Raw genomic sequence first — 22,884 nt, 5'->3', positions numbered from 1 at the left:
GTCTGAGCAGATAACCTTAACTTATTCCACCTGCCAGAAACACAATTGGGATCCAACCATTCTTCTATAACTAATGACTTTTGCATGATCGTATCGGTCTCATGGGTAAAATTTTAAAATGAAAGCTGTAGAACCTCTGCATCTGTGTGTATGTCTATGTATGCATGTTACAGGTGTGTTATATTTTCCTACCTCTGGATGGTGCTGCTAAAGTGAATTTGTGAAAACCTCTATTTAATAGGCTTACAGACAAAGAAGCATTTGTATAAATCAAGTATACTCTCAGAAATATAGAACCCATGTTTTTCAAGTTCACATGATCTAGGGTTAACTTCAGTAAATAAAAGCTAAAGTTTGTTGTTTTAATTAAAACAGGCATTAAATATAATTCTTTTATTCTACCTCAGTTTACCAACAGTCAAATAAGCTCATTTTCTCTCTCACAGAATTTGTCAGCAGGAAAGAGAACTTAGATGACAGTTAGCTGCTTAATGTCCACAGCCACCAGCAGGACAGGGACCGTCTCAGCGAGCTTGGAAAGGGAGAAACAGGATGAGTAATGAGATGATCGAAAACAGCCCTTCCCCGGACCTCACACCGAAACCTGTTAGCTTCACAACGAGGCGGGAGCAACTCAGCTCAGGCGGTAGCAGAGCAGCGCTAATTCCAAATATTTAGTCAGTCAATTGTGTATGAGGCTGGCCCAAAAGGGGGATTGTTAAATTAATTAAAGAAAGCCATTAGGCCGAGGTGGCTCTAATACCATGGAGCATAGGTAAGCAAACCTGAATCTAAGCCGGTAAATGCCTCGAGGTTAGGAAATCAGAATCTAAGGACAGCTAATCACCAGCAGCCAACTGGGCTTTGTACAATAGGCAATCGGTCATTTCCTTATTTCTGCCTTTTGCCTATGAAAGCCTCTCCCTGAGCGTCCCACAGGCAAGCGCTCCTAACCACGTCTGGCTTGGTGCTACCCAATGCCAATTGCTTTTTGCTCCAATGAACTGTTAGAGGCTTTCATATGCTTCAGTTTGGGGGTTAAAAAGAGCAACTTCCTCTTTGGAGCTTTATCTGACACTGTCCCTCCCCTAGACCTGGAGACTGTGGGCTCTTGGGGCTGCTCTCCGCGGTGCCCGCTCTGCCCGAGCGCACGGAGCTTGGCCCCGCTTCCCCCTCTGCCCTTCCTGAGCCGCGCCCTTGGGGGCCAGGGGCGGTCAGGATTCCGCCGGTGTGCTTAGCATCCAGCACACGGAGGCTCAATAAATATCTGTTGAATGAATGAATGAATGAATGAATGAATGAATGAATGAATGAATGAATGGCGGACAAGGAGGGATGGTTGAGGAATATTGATAGCAAGCACTTACCAAGCACTTATTTCATGCCAGGCACTAGGCAAAAGCATGTACACTGAATAGGCTGGTATACTCCTAACACAACCCTCTGAGGGAGGAGCCACTATTATCTTCATTGTAAATGTCAGAAAGCTGGCCCTGGTCAGTTTGGCTCAGTTGGCTGGGCGCTGTCCCATGCACTGAAGGGTGTCAGGTTCGATTCTGAGGCAGGGCACACGCCCACGTTGCAGGCTGGGTCTGGGAGGCAGCCAATCCATGTTTCTCTTTTGCATCGGTGGTTTTCTCTCCCCCCCCCCCTTCCTCTTTCTCAAAAATCAATTAAAAATATTAAAAAATAAATAAATATAAGAAAACTGCCTCATGGAGAGACTAATCATTTGTCCAAGGTCACAAACTGTTAGATTGGACAGGGTCTCAAGGTCCAGGCAGTTCTAAATGTTATTACTAAATGTTATTCTTGTTAAATGTTAAACTGTAGCACAGTTCTTGCCGATGCAGCTGTACAAGAGGTTGAGCTGCTTGACAGGAACTAAATCTGATTAATGTAGCTAACTGGATAAATGTAGCCAACTGCAAGGAAACAGTCAAAATGTAATTGACCAAGAAGTGTATATAAGCAATGGCTAAGCCTCCCTTCAGGGAGACAGAGCTTCGGATGTGAATTCACTGACTCCTAACTTGCTGCAAATAAATAAAACTACTTTGTGACAACCACGTCTCATTCTTGAATAGAAAACCCCAAGCAGTGAGCCTCTTGAGTTTGGTAACAGAACTAGGAAGTGACAAGTGTGGGACTCAATGCCAGAGCCCACCCTGTGTTTTTTACCTCTACATCCAAGAGGAAAAACAATGCTCCAGCCACACTAGAGTTAGAGACCTCTCTAGTGGTTTCTAATCTGGAGGAGGGCTGCAAGGGATGCTGCCATTGGTGGGATTCACAGCTTTTAGGATCCTGAAGGCTTTTGCATTTCAGACTTTTTTAGGGGGACAGGGGAAAAGGCTTTGCTCCTAAGGACATAAGAAGAGGTGGAAATGGAGAGAAACAAAAGAAATCATCTAAAGTCTTGCCCTGAAAGGTTAGTTTGAAGAGGAAATCTCCATTAACCAGCCAGAAAAATAAAAAGGCTAATATTTCAGTTGCAGTTTAGCTATGACGTGCAAATACTTGTGCCCCAGAACTCCCCCTGCCATATATGGGGGACACCACCATGAAGATGTCAACCCTGATAAACTACAAGCTGAAGAGGAACCATGGCTCCATTTCAGGCTTCTCTACTGTATGATCTGGCCATCTTCCCCAACCTGTCCCTCCTCTGGTGTCCCTTATTCTGGCCAATGGACCTATTGCTGACCCAACTCATTATGTTAAAAAAAATCTAAGTCTCCTCCTTCCCTCTCCCACTTCACATCCAATTGGTCACTGAGTTTTGTGGATTCTGTTCCATAAATCTGTAGTCTGTTCATTCATTAACTATTTATTGTGTGTCAGGCGTATGCAATGATGAACTGGAGATCTCCCCCAGCCCCACCCTCCCCACTTCAAGGAGCTGAGCATCTGAAAGAGGGCAGTTTGCAAAGGAACAGTGCTTTTTACAGTTGAGCAGTAAATGCAAGAAACGGTAAGGAGAGGCCTGGGAGGGAACACTGGAGGAGTACATGATTCTTCTAGAGAAGCTTGAGGAGTTTTCTCTTGGCCATGCCCAACCTGAAAGGTGAAGGATGTGCACCAGTAACCCAGTGCTGGGGGAGGCAAGTGCAAATTTCTGGAGGCAAGAACAGAGCCCAGACTGTGGAGAACTCGCAGTTCACTACACCTCAGAGCCTCAAAGCTGGTCCCAGCAGGGTCTTTATCCAGTAATTGCACTGCTCCAAAACTTTCCATTTCCGAAAATAAGGGGGGGGGGGGGAGAACAGCATCCGATCTTTTCTGACTCTGGAAGTTTGCCTTTCAAGCAATCTCCCAGCGGTTGTCACTGTTCATCAAATATCTCCTGAGCACCCCCTCTGTGTAGGTACTTGCTAGTACCAGCCTAGCAGTACTTCCCACCTTTAGAGTTTTCCCTGTATTGGAGCAGACAGACCTTGACAAAGCAATTCTGAAAGCTGAGGGCAGGGAAACCGTGCGGGAAGCTGAAGCTTAAGATGTTAACTATCTGGTAAGGACTCATGAGACTCACTGACCAGTGCTCACCCGCTGTCACCGAGGGGCTCCAGGCCTGCCACCTGCCTGTCCTTGCCCAGGTTTGCATTAGTGCTTTATTCACTCCATCACCCTTCGCCCCAGCTCAAGGCCACTGCCCAGCTACACTGGACTGCAGCCCCAGGTCCTCCTCGAGCAGCCACACGGGGCGACGTGCAGCTCTGCTAGGGTGGCGGGCACAACGCGGCCTCCGCACCGCCAGTTCCACTCTCTCCTAAGAACTTCCCACGCTCGGGCTGGAGCGCGCGTGCGGCGCGATGACATCGTGGGAGCAGCCGCGTCAGCTGCCTTTCCCACGGGGGCGGGGGAGGAGGCTCTGCGGGAAGACCGCGGCCAAGGCCGGCGCGCTCCGATCGCAGCCGATCGCTGCCTTCCCGAGCCCCGGGAGGACTCGCGGGGATACGCTCGCGGGGGGAGGAGGGGCGGGGACGCAGCGCGCCACCGGCGGCCCCGGGGTCCAGCAGTGGCGCAGGGCGGGCAGAGGCGGGACCGAGGGCGGGGCGGCCGCAGCCTCCGCCAGTCCCCGCTCCCTCCCGCCCGCCCCCGCCGCAGCGCACCACCTCCCCGCCCCCACCCAAACCCCGTCCCCCACCGCGCGCGCTCCGCCCGCCCCGGAGCCTCGCCCTCCGCCACGATGAGCAAATGAGCGCGAGCGAGGGCATGAAATTTAAATTCCACTCAGGGGAGAAAGTCCTGTGCTTCGAGCCTGACCCCACCAAGGCGCGAGTGCTGTACGATGCCAAGGTGCCGCCGCGGGGGGACAGGGAGGAGGCGCGGGGCGGGGACCCCGGGATGCGGGGGCGGGGGCGGATGGCGGCGCGGAGGACGGGAAGCGGCGGGGCCCGGGCTCTCCTTGCTCGTGACAGCTGGGCCTGCGCGGCGCCGCGAGGACGGCAGGGTGCGCTCGCGGGCGCCGCGCTGGGGACTCGGGGCCGGAGCGCTTCCGCTTCCGGCCGGCACACCCGGCTGCCCACGCGCCGTCTGAAACCTCGCGCTTTCGGTATCGCGAGGTTTTCGCGGCGTGTCAATTTGCGCACGTGACCTCAGTGGGTCCGCGTGTGCAGGAAGCGGCTCACGGATGGCGTGTTAAATCTCTCTTCATCCTGCGCGGAGCGCCGCGTGGGCTCCCGTGCGACTCCCTGACCAACCGACCCAGGTCCTGATCCGTAGCGCCACAGCGCTGGCTGTTGACGCGCGACGTCGTTGTTCTGGGGCCCTATTCGTGTTTGGGCCTTTCCCGGAGGTCCGGAGGTCTAGGTGGACCCGGTGTTTTCTTCCTTCAGGGCCTTCAGCCTTTAGGTTTTCAATCCCCGAGTCGCGCCCCGTTCCCATCACCTAAGTTTCTGGGGCTCCCGGGGGACTGAGCCACATCTGCAGCTTCTCAGGTCTGGATGGCGAGAGGGAGTGGGCATCGCTGTCCGGGGTGGGGGCTGGCCCTGAGTCCCAGGCGTCTGAGCAGCGCTGCCCATTGGGGGACTTCCCAAGGCCTGCTATCTGAGTTCTACTTTAGGGCTCCGCCCCCGCCACCCTGTGTCTGTTTTATGTTTGATTTGCCTCCTCCTTCCCCGCCTTGAGTGTCCCCTGGGGTGGCACACCCCATCATTTGCTGCCGATCTTCCCTCTGGGGACACTGCTGGAAGGGGTGGCTAATCCGCCAGCCTTCCTAGTCCTGGACCGAGCGGAGCTGGGGAGACTACAACTCCCAGAGGTCTCAGGGCTGCAGCTCTCTGGTCTGGCCAGGACTCTTCTTTAGTGACAAATTGGCTGGCCAATGGCTTCAACAGCTCCACCCAGGCCCACACTCAGAGACCAATCCCGGGGAAGTTAGAGGGATGTTTCCTATTTTGAGGCATCCAGTCAGGAAAAAAATGGAATTGAAAGGAAAAATGTTCCTGCCCAGCGCTCGGTCTAAAAAAGGAGCAAATACTTTCCTTTCTTTTAAAAAAAAGCCTGTGATCTCGTTTTCCTGATCTAGCTTCCAGTGTTGTGTATATTCGGCCATTTGTGGACAATATTTTCTGGTTTCAGATTGTGGATGTTATTGTTGGGAAAGACGAAAAAGGCAGAAAGATCCCAGAATATCTAATCCATTTTAATGGTTGGAACAGAAGGTGAGTGTACTTGTTAGACCTGACTGAAAATTGATCATATCTGCAGCCCAGGAACATTGCAAACTTCCTTAAGTTTTAGAAACACTTGTAGAAAAGTTTCATATCCAGTTTTTGCCTTTTTTATCAAACTTTGCCTATTCAGAAAAATGATTATTTTTAAGTTGTTTAGATTTGGGTTCTCTAAGGGTAATTCTGGAAACCCCAGTTGCTTCTATGTCTAAATGAGTTCCTTTTTCAGTTTATTTGTTTTTTTGTGATTTTAAAATATTTAAATAGTTTTCTAAAATGTAAGTCATTCTGGGACACTTGTGTGCCTGTGAGGTGCTTTTAGCATTTGTTTCATAGCAAACTAAAATACTGAATTTTACATCCTTTTTTGTTTGTTTTTTTAGCTGGGATAGGTGGGCAACTGAAGATCATGTCCTCCGTGACACCGATGAAAATCGGAGATTACAGCGTAAATTGGCAAGAAAAGCTGTAGCTCGCCTGTGAGAATACAAAAATCATGACAAATGTGTTTTCTCTTAGTGTGTAGAATTTTTGTGATATAAAAGTAAAAATATGACAAACGTGGTTTATTATGCGATTTGACATATTAAAAATGTGTTAGGGAAGAGTGTTTCTGTTGTGTTGTAAATACGTGCTGTGTTTCCTAGAGGATTTTGTATAATCTGAAATGGGGATCACCATTTATGTTCTAAAATTTAATTATTTGTCAGGTGCTTAAGAATCTTTGTTACTATATCTTGTTTTTACCTCAAAACCTGTATCAGTCAACATCAAAATTTATTTCAATCATGTTTTTGTTTTTGTTTTCCAGAAGCACAGGAAGGAAGAAGAAGCGCTGTCGGTTGCCTGGTGTTGATTGTGTTTTAAAAAACCTCCCCGTTGAAGAAAGAGAGAAAAATGATGAGAACTGTGAGTGGTCTGACTTATTTTCTCTGGTTAAAAGAACTTTTACCTAGTTCTTTTATACTGCAGGATTGGGGGGGGGGGGGGGGGATCGTTGAAATTACACAGGGAAATTTTTTAAGCTCGTTGCATGTGATTTTTGCCCCTTTTGTTTTTGACAAGTGAGGTAGCAGGCAATAAGTCCATAACTAGTCCTCATCAGTCATGCTCCTGATCGCTGCTTCTCGACCACTGTCTTTATACTCATCCCTCAGGGGTCCATGCTCATGTTTTCTTCTTGGTACCTCCTGGGCCGTGGCCTCACTTTCCCGTGCAGCAGGTAACCACAGGATCGTAGGTGACTAAACACTTCCAGATCATTTTCTTGGGTGCGTTTTGCATTCATTGAAGTTGGTGTTATCTTTTTCACAATAAATTTCTATCCTGAAAGGTACAGCATTTGTGTTCAGCATTTAAAATATATGGAGGACTGCAGTTTATTGTTATCAGCAGTGGATACACATTCCGCCTTAAAAGACTTGTAAGAGTTAGGGAAGTGTATAACACAGGTTTGCTTGGTATTTTTTGTCTCACCTAGCAATAAGCACTTCCTCTGATGACAGTAGTGAAGAAAAGAATGAAGCAGTGAGTGAAGAAAGTGACACTGAAGAAAAGACTGAAGTGGTAAAAGTTTTTAGTGTGAAAACTTTGTCTTTGGTATATATTTTAGTGGTAAAATTCTCCAGTTGTGAATCATTTTGTAAAATACATTTTTTAACCCAGTAGTATAAAGTTGTACTTCATATTTAAGGAGAAATAACGCTCATTTATAGTCACTGTAGGAACCTCTTGGTGACTCTTTCTCGCCATAAAGTATTTCCACAGATCATACTTACCTCTTCATTTTCAATGAAATTGTGGACTTTGTTTTTATAATGGTGACTATTTTTAAATGTTGTGTATTAGAGTTTGGCATCTTATGCCTGCCTTCAAAGTTAATGTAAATCCTACTAGTAAAATTAAATGGGGAAGAAAGTAAGCAAGCATTTGCAATGTGGTTAGTGTCCTAAAACAAGGTATCATTACTGTGGTAAATGTTGAGGATTAACTGGGTTTGTATCATAGTAGGCCCTCGTGCGTTAGTCCTTTGGATATGGACTCTCCTACTGTTTTAAGAAGCTTAAAAATATGGAATTGTGATGTTGCAGAAGGAAAGACTGGAGCTGCACAGAAAAAAGGAGATGGAAGAAAGAACAATAACTATAGACATCCCTGAAGTTCTGAAGAAGAAGCTGGAGGATGATTGCTATTACATCAACAGGAGGAAAAGGGTATACAGTACATGGATTTGTAATAGAATGTGTATTTAGCCATATTTTGTAATCATAGAGTCAAATAATTGAGAACCTTGGGGCAATGAGATTTCTATTTTAAGTTTTGTACTGAGCCGGGCTTTCAAATTATCTGACAGTACTGCTCTGCTGCTAATTGAATTCAAGTGTGCACAGTCTTTCCCAGCCCTGCCTACCCATTAGAGTCCTCTAGGGAGCTTTGCAAAGGCCTGATGCCTGGGCTTCCACCCAGAGGGTAAGGCAAAATTGACCTGTGGTGGGGGTGGCTGCACACATAGTCTTAGAGGCTCCCCAGGTGGTTCTAATGGATCACTAACATGAGAATCACTGCTTGCATTTATTTAAAAAATTAATACTGTAGTGTATATGGTGATGTGATCGGTAGACGAAAAATATCAGCTTCAAAGTGTATTTTAAAAATTCTTTTCAAACAGAGTAGGCTTTATTTATGAGTTTAAAAAGTGATATAGACAAGGCCACTGTTTGTTGGAGGAAAAGGGTATGCAGTACATGGGTATACAGTATATGGTCTGTACAGTGGGATGAATGTGTCTGCTGTGTACATTTTTGTTAACAGTTAGTGAAACTTCCATGCCAGACCAACATCATAACTATTTTGGAATCCTACGTGAAGCATTTTGCTATCAATGCAGCCTTTTCAGCCACTGAGAGGCCTCGTCATCATCATGCTATGGCACACGCCGCCATGAATGTGCATTATATCCCAGCAGAAAAGAAGTGAGTGAGAGAAGGGGGGTTGGCGTCTTGTGGTTCTCTCTTTGTGTATTAGAAAGGTGACTTTTATTTAGGAGAGGTAACACTGTCTCCATTGCAGTTATTATGTATTCATTTAATATATCACTTAGTATACAATTTAGTATCAAAATGCTGTCTCTTTTTTGAAATGTTCACTAACTGTATCTGGTCTGGATGCAACACCAGGACCAGTTTGTTCAGTGATGTAATTTAGGGAGATAACACTTTTCTTCCTTGAGAAGCACCAGAACAGGCAATGAGAATTTTACCAAAGCTTGTTTACAAACACGTCTTTATTCCAGTCTGAGTAATTGTCCTTATAGTCTGCCTTGGTGCACTCAACCCAGTTGGAGTAAAGTTGGACAGATAGATTTTTGAGTCCAAACAGGTATGAAGCGGCCATCAGGTCCGCCCCCTTCAGCCCCCAGTGATTGGCATCAGTCTGCCTTCTGCAGCACAAGCTGCTTGGGCTCCTCGTGGGTCCTGAAAGGAGTTATCTATGTTCAGTGTTGTAAGTTAAAAATACTAGCATACTCCCTGTACTTTATGTTATAAACCAATGTTCCTTTTTAATTCTTTATTGTTGGCATCTACAAATTCATTTCATTCTTTATGTGTGTACATCTAGTATATAGTATTTAAAAGTCTGCCTTATTAAAAATGTACAACCTCATTGTGACATTTTGGAAAGTTCTGTTTCTTGCATCTCTAATCGCTTCCTTTTAATCCTTCCAGCGTTGACCTTTGTAAGGAAATGGTGGATGGATTAAGAATAACCTTTGATTATACTCTCCCATTGCTTTTGCTGTATCCATATGAACAAGTTCAGTATAAAAAGGTGACTTCGTCCAAATTTTTTCTTCCCATTAAGGAAAGTGCCACAAGCACTAGTAGGTAAGTTCCAGCATAGAGAACTTGGTTGGATTTTGAGCAGCTCTCCCCCTCTTCCCAAAGACAGTGGAGTGATGAGAACACGGCCCAAGAAGGGCAGGAGATGTGGGTTTGAATTTAGCTCCCTCGCTTACTGGCTGTAGGACTTGGAGAGATGCCTTCTGAGCCTCTTCTGCCTCTCTACTTGGAAAGAACATCTGCCTCCTTGGGTAGTTATTGTTAAATGAGGAAGTTTATGAAGGGCCAGCCCTTCAAGTAAAGGTTAATTTCCTTCCTGCTGTGCTGCCTGCATGCCCAAATCTCTCTTCCTTGAGGGAAACAAAAAACCCCCAACCTAAAGTCTTTACTTTCACTTGTACAAGCTACTTCTCCCTCGTGCCTCTCCTGAGAGAGTGCTCTGTTCTCATGATTCCCACTCGTCTGTCTCTTGCCTGCTTTCCATCTGCCTTTGTCTCCCACTACCCCTGCTGACTGCACCTGAAGGAGGGCACTCCTACCTTGCCACTTGCCACGCTGTGCTCTGCATAAGCCACTTTTTCCCTCTGTCCCCTTCTCCCTTCCTGGCTCCTGGCTCCTGTCTCCTGGTTCTCTTGTCTGCCTTGTGATGTCTTTTCTCAGCCTGTCTTCCTTTCCTGTTGGTGTTACCCAGGTGAGAGGCCTGTACAACTCATTGGGGACCTGTCTCCATGTCCCCATGCCCTACTCTGAATCTCTAGGTTCCCAGTGTCCCTGGTGAGCTGTGTTTCATAAATTTGAGGCTTTTAGTAGTTACATACGGTGAGATAATGCAATATTCTTATTTTTGTAACCAGGGTTTCTTGCCCTGGGGCTGAAAGTTCGAGTAGAATCCCCACAGGCGAGTGGGCGAATCTAGGTGTGCCATGCGCTCCTCCCATTCTTCCCCCAGCCCGCCAGCTGGCTGGACTCCCTGTCCCCAGGAATGGACCTGCTCTTTTCCAGGTGCAGGACCAGCTTGCGCAGGCTGGCGGACGGGTCCTGCTGCCGGCGCTCCTTGCTGAGGGCTGCTTTTCCCTGTACGGTGTTGAGCAGCATCCCTGGCCTCCACCCACTAGATGCCAGTAGCACTTTCCCAACTGTGACAACCCAGACTCTCCAGACGGTGTCCATGTCCCACTGGCAGGCCAAAATCCCTCCCAGTTGAGAACCTTCTCTTAGGCAAATGTAGAAAGGACAGTGATTAAGAGGGTTCAAATGAGTGAATATGTTTAGTTGCTTTTTAAGAAAGTACTTGTTTCGGCACACTTGGAAGTGAATGTTTATAACCTGGAGTGGAGTTGAGTGTGCTTTCTAATCTGTCTGAAGGAGGACACTCAAGAACCTCTCCAGGTTTTGCAAAGATTCCCCAGGCCTGGGATGCATGACACCCTCCATTTCTTCCGTAGGAGCCAGGAGGAGCTCTCTCCAAGCCCCCCTTTGTTGAATCCGTCCACCCCACAGTCCACGGAGAGTCAGCCGACCACAGGTGAACCGGCCACTCCCAAAAGGCGCAAAGCTGAGCCTGAAGCCATGCAATCTCTAAGACGGTCCACTCGCCACTCCGCCAACAGCGACAGGCTCTCCGAGAGCAGCGCCTCACCTCAGCCCAAGCGCCGGCAGCAGGACACGTCCGCCAGCATGCCCAAGCTGTTCCTGCACCTGGAAAAGAGTAGGTCCATTCCTGGGGACAGGGAGTCCAGCCAGGTGACCAGCTGACGGACTGGGGGAAGAATGGGAGCGCGCGGCACACCTAGATTCGCCCGCTCGCCTGTGGGGATTCTACTCGAACTTGGCCCTGGCTGAGGCTCAGGAGGCATTTTCCCTGGCCTGGGAGCAGCTGGCTAGGAGATGGGAGCCAGGTCAGATGCTTGGCGCCTACTGGTTTAGCTCTCACAAGTCAGTCAGTCACTCCCCATTCCCTCCCCCAGCCCTGATGCTGGGCGACCACTACTTACTTGCTGCCCCTATGGATTTGCCTCCTCTGGGCATGAATTCTTACCAGTGGAATCATGCAATATGTGGCCTTTTGTCTGTGGCTTCTTTCACTCAGCATCAGGTTTTCCAGGTTCATCCATGTTGTAGTTTCTATTAGTATTTGATTCCTTTTTTTTCTTTTTTCTTTTTTTTGCCAAGTAATATTCTAGGTTCTAGGTACTGTCTTATACTAGGAGAGTCTTATTGTTAAAGGTTAATAACTTCTCTGCTATTTGTAACTGTCTTCCAGCAGTCTTTAATTCATAGCTATGTGATTTATAAGTGAATAATTAACATCTGTTCCTTTTGAAGAGACACCTGTGCATAGCAGATCATCGTCACCTGTTCCTGTGACCCCTAGCAAGGAAGGGAGTGCGGTGTTTGCCACCTTTGAAGGCAGAAGAACTAATGAAATAAATGAGGTAGAGTTAATGTCTGCTGCTCATCCCCAGTGAGCCCTTCCTTTTGTGGTTGCTTAAGTCCTGTGGCAGGAAATGGAGTTTCCTCAGAAGCGTTATGTTGCTCTTGCTGTGGATATTAACAGAATTCTTCGTATGATGTGTAACACTGCATTTTTGGTTTCTAAAATGAGAAAATTGTTAGGATTCCAGCCCTAGTGTCGTGGATAGGTTCTTCGACTTGAAGTGAACAACGTATAATGAAACCAATATTACCATAGGTTAATTGATATAAACAAGAGTTAAATCCCTACAGCATTTCAACATTATAATAAAATGATGTGATCCAAGGACCTACTATGTTTTCATTTTATAGAATAGATGTCAGAACACTTTCTGCAAAAGGCCAGAGAGTAAATATTTTAGGCTTTGCAGGCCACACAATGTCTGATAAGACTGCCCAACTCCAAAAGTAGCCATAGACACTATAAATGAGTGAGCATGCTGTGTTCCAATAAAACTATTGTGGACACAGATTTGAATATCAGATAATTTTCATGTATTGTGAGACATTGTTCTGTTTTTGCTATATTTCCAACCATTTAAAAATATAAAATTGATCCTTAGCAATAGTACTGATAGCCATCCCTTTGGGTGTGTGCTGTGTGTCAGCATTATGCCAGGCACTGGACCTAATTACCTCACATTCTTACCTTGCACCAGGTTTCCGTTGTACAGGTGGGGAAACTTTTCACTTAAAAACTCTGTTTTTAAAGCCACTTAACTGATGTAGGTAGTGAGTGTTTCAGGGATTCAGGAGATGTCTTAGTCTGACAGGATATTCTGTGAATCTCACCTAGGAGGTGGGATTTCCTTGTTTACTGTATATGGGGGAACATGACTAGCAGAGAGCATTTGATGACCAGGGGTCACCAAACTTTTTCTGTAAAGGGTCAGATTGTAAGTATTTTCAGGGTTGATGGCTATTTTCACTTGATTCAATGGGTCAAATTGGTTTCCAAAGTGAATATAACAGCAGCAATTAGAGAATTTTGAAGCAATAGTAATATTACTCAAAATATCTTTGGGTTACTTTTTACTGCTTCAGTCTCTAATACAGCAGGATTTCCAGTAAAGGAAAGGGGGCAAAATGACCTAAACAGATACAGCTAATTGGTAGGTAGTAGCTGTTGGAAATTAGGAAATCAAATATTTCCTTAGTCTAATTTTAATTCTCCCCCCACACTTTTATTTTTATAAGCTTATGTTTATTTTGATAGTGACATATTTTACTGTCTACAGAATTTATTATCATAATTTCCAGGTGATTAGAAGTGTCTCCATGTTGCCAAGGAAGTTGGATCCTCTGTGATTGATTTAAAGGCAAAAATGTTTTGAAAAATTATAGTAGAAAACTGTAATATGTGCTAATGTATAATCTATATGGAAAACATATTTCTATATCTTCTATGCCCCCTGTGTCATAATTCCACCACTAAGAAATGAACATTAACATTTTGGTATACACTTCTTGGTATTTTTTCTATGTATTTACCTAATTATACACAATGTTTTATATTGTGCATTTTTTTGCAAGTGTTGTATTGAACTTAATTATTTTGTAGCTTGATCCTCGTCAGCATAAAAATACATTATAATCTCCTATATCCTGAGATCATGCCTACAAAGAGCTCCATGGGAAAGTCAAAGGGCTATCTTCAGAACTTCCACGTTGGTTGGTTGTCACTGTTTTCTCCCATTTTCTGGTCCAGTTTCGGAGCAACTCCTTAGGTGCCAGAGGGATTGGAAGCTTGGGGGTGGGAGTGTGGCACTTGTTGACATCGGCCTGCTGGCCAGAGAATGTCAAAGCACCTGTATTTCTGCTGGAATTCCAGATGTTGAGATCCGTTGGTAAAGGAGCGTGGAGATATAATAACAAAGCATGCAATTCGTGCTCTTCCCAGGTCCTCTCCTGGAAACTTGTACCGGACAGTTACCCTCCAGGTGACCAGCCTCCTCCACCCTCCTACATTTATGGGGCACAACACTTGCTGCGATTGTTTGGTAAGAAATCTTGGTCCCTGCTTTCTTCTCCACCCCACCCCCCCTTTTTTTTTTTTTTGCTGTGGTTTTAACACTCTTGTTAGCTTATGTACATCTTGTGGTAATTTTGGAGTCTAAGGAAAATTACTGAAAGGTGACCTCTTCAAAAAAAGGCACTTAATGGATCTTAAATTTCATAAAAATTGTATTTGTAATATTTGTACTAGTACTCTGTCTTTGTGTTCACTCAGACTTCTTAGTTTTGTTTCATAATGTAGATGTTAATTTCAGTTCAAATAAGGGTAAACAGATCCAGAGGATCATCCTTGGGTGTGTCCTACCCATTGCCAGATTTTGGGATTGTAAATGGTTTTGCTTTTCTTTTTAATGCAGTGAAACTTCCAGAAATCCTTGGAAAGATGTCCTTTTCTGATAAGAATCTGAAGGCTTTACTGAAGCACTTTGATCTCTTTCTGAGGTATTTTTATTCGTCAAAACTTACTCTACTACCTTGTATATGACTTCTCTGAATTTCTCTTTAGCAAATGTGGAAGCTAGCTCTGATATTTTAAGTAGTAGCAGTATTACCTAAGTATGGTGGTTCTAACTGCAATTGTAATATGGGGGGTTGGCTATTTTTTCCATAATTTATCTGCTTTCTGAATCAAGGGTATTCATTGTATGGAGGTAAATTTTGTGTCATTAAAAGAATCCAGTTGGATAAACTTGTGAAAAGAAAATTGGTTTCTACAATAGAAGTGATTAAGATTGATAATTTAATTTTGTATTTTTTATTCAGGAGTACCTTAAGTATTAGACTCTTCTTTGCTGCAAGTACATTAACTTAAATATTAGCATTTGCAGGCCGGATTTGGCGTTTACCTTTAAAGTTAGGATAAATGACTGTTGCTGATGGTCTGTGAATTTAGAGAAAGCCATTAATTCCCTTCACCGGATGGACAGAGCCAGTCGTTTTAGCCATCATAGGGGCGTTCCCCCACCCCTACCCCCACCCCGCCTCGCGGGCCAGCTGTGGGCGCGGCCTCTATTGCTGTGCCCGCGCTCTCGCCCTCTTCCGCACCTTTCATCCTCTCACCCTTCTGCTTAGGGGCCTTTGCCTTGCAGCCGGGCCCCAGCCTGCAGGAGCTGATCGGGTTCCACAGAGTGGAGTTTTTAAAAGAGAGCTTCCCGCAGGCATTCTGAGTGAAGTAGCCGAGTGAAGAGACTTTGTAACATTTTGTTAGAAACAAGTTTCAAAATTACTCTCTTCCCTTCTAGCCTCCCACCAACAAACCCACAGTTCTGCTTGTCATTAAAGTGTCGTAAGCTGAGCCCTGGCCGGCGGCCCATGGTGCAGCGTCCTGCGCACCAAAAGGCTGCGGGTTCGGCTTCCGGTCAGGGCCCGCACCTAGGCTGCGGGTTCCATTCCCAGTTGGGGTGTGTGCGGGAGGCAGCCCGCTGAGGCTCCTCTCTCACATCAATGATTCGCACTCTCCTTTTCTCCCCCTCCCTCCCCCTCCCTCCCCCCCTCCCCCCTCCCTTCCCCCTCCCTCCCCCTCCCTCCCCCCTCCCTCCCCCCTCCCTCCCTCTAAAGATCACACATACCTCAGGTGAGGGTAAAGGAAAATTTTGTAAGCAAATGAAATAATGCCAACAAAATCCAAAGAAAGAGCTGCAAGTTAGCGTAGGAAAGCCTGCTAATTTCGAAGTATGCCCAGTACAAAACAGAAATTAGGATTTTAGGAAGTAGTTTAGAAAGATTTACAAATAAATATAGTAATTGGTTTTGAAAATGTATTCAAAGGCATCAACTAGAGAATCAGTGGACTCAGTAATTGCTGTAAAAAGGGTACAATCAAAGAAGAAAAAGTTCAATCTTGAATGAATTGGCTTGGTTTTTACTGAAGAAGGTATTGCAGAGGTTTATCCTTAAATTTTTAGGAATTTGGACAGGTGGGAGGAGGCCAGGGAAGCAAACATGAAGCTAATTAGCTTACTAGTTGAAATGGCCATGTGAGAATGTTATGGCTCTCCATAGTGAAGCCTCTGACTCTTCAGAGTCAAAGTAGCATCTGTGTATTACAGACTCTTGAATGGCCACATTTTAACATCTATTGTCAGACATAAGTCACTCTTGCTTGTGTGTTTTGGTTCCATAAACTAGAATTGGAACGCTTCCGGCGTGGCAAATTAGGACACAAAATGCTCTTCACTCATTGTACCATTTAATTTTGGTGTAACTTAGCCCCTGTAAGCATTGTGAATTTCTCAAGTGACATTTGCTGGGTTTATAATTTATTTTTTATAGTTTGTTTTTAGAACAGAAAAATGTAGATGTTGTCACTGAGGCCGTTTTGCACAAAAGTGTTCATATAATCAAGACTGCCACCTAGAGGGGCGTAGGTTCTATTTCTTTTTGTACACTGGATAGTGAAAGGATCTTTATGAAATAGTAGTTAATGTAGAAGCTAGATATGTGCAGTGGAAGTAATCAGTACAGTATATAGAAATTGAGATTATGTTCTTTTTGTTTTTCTAATGCCAGAAAAAGAGTGCCATGTTAGAGTGGTTGGAAGTTAAGGTTTTGCTGCTGGTATTTCGTCCTGACTGTGGTAATCACTGTGGCCATTTTTTTCTTCTTCCAGGTTTTTAGCAGAGTACCATGATGACTTCTTCCCAGAGTCTGCCTATGTGGCTGCCTGTGAGGCACACTACAGCACTAAGAACCCCAGGGCGATTTATTAGTTTTGATGGCTCTGGACAAACAGCTTCTCTGCCTAGCTTTGTGCTCTAGGTCCCCAGCGGAGAGCTGGGGAGATGGTGGGAGAAGCTCTAGGAGAGGTGGGCCCAGTTATTTGAGTTGTTACTTATGTAGTTATTTGTGTTAAGAAGTATTTCCTTGGTGCCTGAACAGCCTCCAACATCTGACCCTTGCCACTGTATATGTCACCTGTTTGGAGAAGAGAGCAGGTATGTTCCCAGTGAAACGTTCATGAAAATGTGTGTAGGTTAGGCTGTTTCAGTAGATGCTGGTGTTGTTAGCAATAATCACATTTTTTAGTTATTTGTTAGCACTAAGCAAAATTGTTTTGCAAACTGTTTTCATTCTTATGATGATAACAAGCAACTCTAACAAATTTTAGTTTTGCTTGGAAACTGCAAAGTAGTCCCAAAATACTTTAGAGGGAATTGATATTGAAGGCAAAAGAAAATTTGTAGCTATACATTTGCTTTTACAGTTCCTTTTCTGTAAAACCTTATTTTTGGTGATCTAAGAAAAGCATTGCCTGACTTGTTTGAGATTTTGCAGCTATACTTTGTTGTGTAATGTTATGGTTCCCATTCTGTAAAATGTTATTTTTGATGTTCTAAATAAAGCAGAGCTCATCTTGCTGGAAAGAACCAGAGAGTTTTCAGTCTCGCCTTGTCCTCTTTATTGCAAAGAAACGGTAAGGTAACTTCTTGACTCATAACTTTTCGTTTCATTTTGTTTGACCTTTGTGCCTTTTTTGTTAAGGCCTTTTGTTTTCCTTTCCTTTGATTTTATGTCACTTGGCAGCTTGACTAGAAGGTGGTTACTGGAAGTTGCTGCAGCTCTTCACTGTCTTGCTGCTGCAGTCTGAGCTGGTCTCGGGCCAGCACATTTATCCCCTCCGTCATGACTGCCTGGCGGCTTCTCCTGTCGCCCTTCTAGTCCTCATCTTAGCCTCTCACATGCCCCAGGATGTTTTAGAATATCCTAACTTCATGGAAGGGATGCCAGTACCATACAAGCCTTGAGTATAGCACTTGCCTTTTCTTGTAACTCAGCTCAGTTGACCTTAATTTCCAAAGATCACTGGTCATGAACAGCAAGGGTTACAGGGAATTTTTTAAAAATTTATAAATGATTTCACCAAAGAAACTTCTGCATATACTGACCAGTGAGAATCAGAACCTCTGAATCAGAGTAGGCATCATCTTAGTGCACTTTGTTGCTAAGTAACTCATAGCGTTTGGGTTCATGCTGGGTTTCATCTCCGTTTGCTTTATGCAGTGTCTGTTTAACGCTGATGCACCTGCGGTATGCTCTGGATTGTTGCACAAGTGTAATCAGGAATGAAAAGAAAAAGTTTCCCTTTCAAGGATCTGCTTGTTAAATGTCTCCAATGAAATGAACACAGACTGTCTTTTGGAACATTTACATAGTTATATACCTTGAGTTTATAGTTAATTCATTTTCTAATAATGAAAAATCATTTTCTTCCCCCAAAGGCATTTCTGAATTACAACTTCCCTTAAGCTGATTACTTGCAGCTTAGGTTGATTTAAATAACTGTTGAAAATATTATCTCTTTATTGTATATTAATAACTTTACAAATTATCAGTTAAAGTATGATTTAAATGTCTAGAGCATCCTTATAAAAATTATGTCACCCTCTTTTTGTCAGTTTTTAAATTGTTATGCTCGTAAACTGCCACACCTGCACTTAAGTGTCACATTTCATTGTTAGTGTTTTCTTTTTAAATCACGTAAACGTGTATTGAAAATAATATTTCAGTCACTTGCGTATTAGAATCTTATACTAAAAACTACTGAATTATACACTTTTAAGGTGAATTTTATGGTATGTGAATTATATGTCAGTTAAAACGGTATTGGCGATGGCTAAAACTCAAGAAAAATACACCATGAAAACCCAGTTTTGAGACCTTAAAAGACTGTTTGATCCAATATTCGGGCATGGCTTCTTTCGTGCATCACCGCCCAAGGCTGGCCAAGGTCCCCTTCTCACTGCACTGAGTTCACACTTCTGAAGGTCAGAGAACCCAGTGCTGCGCCTTCATACAGTTTCCTTTGTGTGCAGACATGGAGTTGATGGAGTTTCAAACTTCTTAGACTTCCAAATTCTTCTGCACTTTGGGACATGGGAATAAGTATGTACCGATATTATGATATAAGCAATAAAAGGTTAATAAACAGAGGTTAGTGACAGCAAAAATAACATGAATTAAAAATAATGCAAATCATAGTTCATCTATAAATCATGTTTTAGCACTTTGCAACATCAGTCTTAATCCTTTCAGAAGGTCATGAAACACTATAGGTAGTAAAGTGCTCGACTGTGTTTTCCTATTGATTTCTACCATTCTCACTCGGGTTTACAACCCGCAGTGGAATGATTTAATAAGTCATTCTGGAGATCTGCTCTGGCACCAGGTAAATTACAGCAGCCTGCAGTTTTCTTTACTGCTCTATCTTTGCTATTGTAAAGGTGCCTTTCGAGACAATTTCAGGTCGTCAGCCTCTATTAGGTGTTCGTTATCCAGAAAATCATTTGGGGCGAGAGGATCTGTGAGCTGTATAGAAACACACCTATTAGTGTCAGAGGACGAGCGCTGTTTAAATGTGTTTGGCAGTACAGAAAACAAAGCCTGAGAACTAAAAGTGCTCTGTTGGAGGGAAAACCTAGTAAGGTTTTCTTTTGATATATGATAGCTCATCTTACCTTTTATATTCTGTAGCACATAAAACTTAACCAGTCATTGCATTGAAACCCTTTGTTAATTTGATGGTCCATAAGAAGCCATCGTAGGGTAGACAGATTGAAAAGTGTTTCTAGCCTGGCCAGTGTGTCTAAGTGGTTGAGCTTCGACCTGTGATCCAGGAGATCGAGGTTCAATTCCCGGTCAGGGCACATGCCCAGGTTTCAGACTCCATTGCCTGGGCTGAAACTGCTGAAATTCTAAAATGTTCAGAAGCCATCAGCTAACCAAGGGACATGTACCTGCTCCTTCTCACATAACAAGAAAGAAAACGGATAGAGACAGCCACGTATCTTTGGGATCTTGTAGCTAGCACGTTTGTTTTATTTAGTAAGAAATTTAGAGTTTGCAGAACACAAGAAAGGAGAACAGAAATAAATACATTTCCATAATAAAATTAACAACTATTATTATTTTGTAAGATTTATTCCCAGCCAGTGTTTTTTTGTTGTTGTTGTTGTTTTTAAATATATCTTTATTGACTTCAGAGAGAGGAAAGGAGAGGGAGAGAGAGAGAGAGAAACATCAATGATGAGAGAGTCATTGATTGGCTGCAGCCCGCAACCCGGGCATGTGCCCTGACCGGGAATCGAACCCTGATCGCCTGGATCCTAGGTCGACTCTTAACCGCTGAGCCACGCACGCCCAGCCAACGTTTTAAAAAGAATGATATATATGATACATGCATATGTTATGTACACATACATAAGTACATCAGTTTGTTTTTACATATACACATTTAGTTCAATCCTTTTAACTGCTGTATAAGAGCCTATCACGTGGATGTAACACCCTGTATTAATTCCTTTACCATTGTCGGACGTTCAGATTGCTTCCTTTTACTAACAGTGCTGCAAAACAGCCCTTGTACATAGTTCCTTGTATCCAAATGCCAGTCTCTCTCTAGGTCATACACCCAGAATTGCTGGATGGGCAGACGCATGCTTTTCACATTTTCTAGAGTCTAAAGTTACCCCATTAGACAGGGACCTGGCTTTGTAAGAGTTCCTGGGTGTTAAGTTTCAGGGCTGTCGCCTTATGGGTCAGATTTATAACACAGGGAGCTAAAAGTAAAGAAAAACTGGATGAAAACTTGAGATCATTTTGAAACATCCCATGTTACCTCATCTCACATCACCCCCCACCCAAGCGTTTTTATGCAGTATTGGGAATTGTTATTTGGTGGTTTCAAAGAAATTACAAAAATAAAAAATTAACAAATTTACAGGTAAAAAGCAGGCGAAGTGGTGATGGCCTGCTACTTTGCTCACTAATTGGTTTCCAGGATAACTTTTAATGACATTATGGAAAGGAATTGATTGGTCATCCGAGGAATGTTACATATAGTGTTGAACAGGGCAAATGCACCTCATTCAGTAATTTCGGTGGGGTGGGGTGTCTCAGGTTTATTATTCAATAAGGCAAACCAGTTCTTTTGGTCAATTTAAAAACCTGCCAAGACATCATATGATAAATACACCATTCGTGGTATGATCAAGGTTAGGTCAAACAATATTCTCTCTGTAAACAGGAGAAAATCACTCTTGTTGGCTAAGCAGTAAGTAGCGAAATGTTCTTAGGTTATACATGTCCCCCCTCAACAGTGAATTAGTACAAGAAGACTGTCCTCGGAATAACTGTTCTCAGAAAATTGTGTGTGCCCTTTGCCCCTTGGGTTCAGTCCAGACCAGCTGATCTAGTGTGATGTCAGCATCACCGCAGTGCTTTCGGTGTGTAAGCATCTTTGAAAGCTGCCTGAGGTTTTTCAATTTATGTCGGGTCACATTATCCATGCTCTGTAATGCAGCTGCTCTTGTTTAAAATCCTTACAACTGGCCGTACGAATTGCTGGCTTGTAGAAGTGAGACTCTATCAAACATTTTGTAGAGAAAAATGAGGACAAATAAAACTATTGGAAAACTACATTCTTGTCCTTAAAGCTCCCAAGCCAGACCAATCACAAAGTCAGGATTAAAATGAGTAATAGAATAATAATATTGACGAACTACATAAACTTTTGCGTGATCCAGAAGGCGCTCTCCAGGGAACGCCTGGTGCACTAGTTTTTCAGGGATGTCCTTCAGGAAATTGGGAACCGAGGCTCTGGTTGGGAGATTCCAGGATGCTTGGGCCCTGGAGCGAAGCTTTATGGAGAAGTTCGAAGGCGCTGGTGGCTCCCCCCCGCGCTCCCCGCCCGCTGTTTCTCTGGAAGGGGAGTCGCTCGCGCCCGGGGCTGCCAGCAGAGGGCACTGGAGAGGACGCCGGGGCGCGGCCGCCGCCTCCAGGGCGGCCTCCTGGGCGGAGCCTCAGCTCCCGGGGCCCTGCGGAGCCCGGGGCGCACGGCAGCCGGGCGGCAGCGCCCCCTCCTTCGCTGGTATCTACACTCACCGTCAACAGCACTCCCGGGGCTCTTCGTGCATCTGCCAGGCCGCCGTCCAGAGGCGTCCTCGGGCTGACCCTCTCCCTGGTTTTGTGTGCAAATGCTTCTAGAAAGCCCTGGCCCACTCACTTGTTGTCCTTCATGAACTCACGGTTGTCTTTTACCGATTTTTACCTTTAACTCTGGAATTCAGTGGTTCCCAAGGGCCAGCGGAGATGGAGGGGTTTGCGACGGAGCCTGAAATAGGCAGGAGCCAGTCCTTTGCAGATAAAATTGGCCCAACTTGATCTAGCTCTTCGCATTTATTACAATCGTGCCTGCCTAGTTTTTACATTTTCAGTAGCTGCTGTTAGGTCCATTTTAACACTCATAGTTTATTTAGGAGGCATTTCCCTCCTTTTTTTATTGATTATATTTGTCAAAGGTGATCACTTTTATGTGTGTGTGTGTTTTTACAAGAAATTTGCTCTTGGATTTCTAAATAATGTTATATTTTTCTGTTTTCTAATCTATGTTTATGCTTTATTTTCTTCGTCCTACTTAGACTTAAAAAACATTTTCTAAAAATGTTAAGGGGATTATTAATTATTATTAGGTGTAGTATTAATATTATTAAACAACCAATCTCCATTTCTCTGCAAATCACAAGGTACAAAAATTTCCAGCCCCCCCCCAAAAAAACCAAGTTAAAACCTAAAAGGTGTAGACACATCTGGGCACAATTGAAAAGAAGGGACAGAGCCGCCCGCTAGGCCGCGGCCATACCTAGCTGCCATAACCATTTTGAGTTTTTCCTTCTAGTGCCCTGTTTGAGGCAGCTGTGTGCCAGTGGTGAGTGAAGTCCCTCTGTCCTTTGAGATTGAAAGTGTTCGCCGGAGCCCCTCTCGGCGCCGTGGGAAACCTGACCCCCTGCTCCCCGCTTCTGTGGCTCCCGGGGCGCTTATTCCCCGGCCCGCACCGATGTCTCCGCCGTCGCCTCCCTCTCCGCCGCCCCCTCTTTTTCCCGGGA

At 44.4% G+C, this 22,884-nt stretch overlaps 1 protein-coding gene across 5 annotated transcripts; it reads left to right on the top strand.

Annotated features, from left to right (window-relative positions):
- The first annotated feature begins 4,046 nt into the window (after positions 1–4,046).
- Positions 4,047–17,384, top strand: MSL3 (MSL complex subunit 3). 5 transcript variants are annotated; one of them, XM_081125667.1, is made up of 13 exons: positions 4,047–4,299; positions 5,584–5,666; positions 6,059–6,154; positions 6,487–6,584; positions 7,156–7,241; positions 7,766–7,888; positions 8,487–8,647; positions 9,401–9,559; positions 10,960–11,222; positions 11,840–11,949; positions 13,890–13,989; positions 14,362–14,446; positions 16,614–17,384. In XM_081125667.1, the coding sequence occupies exons 1-13, from the start codon at positions 4,198–4,200 to the stop codon at positions 16,711–16,713; spliced, it is 1,566 nt and encodes a 521-aa protein (XP_080981793.1). In that variant the 5' UTR covers positions 4,047–4,197; the 3' UTR covers positions 16,714–17,384. The 5 variants fall into 5 exon arrangements, with proteins under 5 accessions (XP_080981793.1, XP_080981794.1, XP_080981795.1 ...); XM_081125670.1 differs by lacking the exon at positions 4,047–4,299 and adding an exon at positions 4,563–4,711; XM_081125668.1 differs by lacking the exon at positions 6,059–6,154 and having other exon boundaries at positions 4,144–4,299.
- The last annotated feature ends 5,500 nt before the right edge of the window (positions 17,385–22,884 follow it).

This window comes from Miniopterus schreibersii, assembly GCF_964146895.1.
Source record: "Miniopterus schreibersii genome assembly, chromosome: X".
Classification (NCBI taxonomy): Eukaryota; Metazoa; Chordata; class Mammalia; order Chiroptera; family Miniopteridae; genus Miniopterus; species Miniopterus schreibersii.
This window is presented reverse-complemented; position numbering and strand designations above follow the sequence as displayed.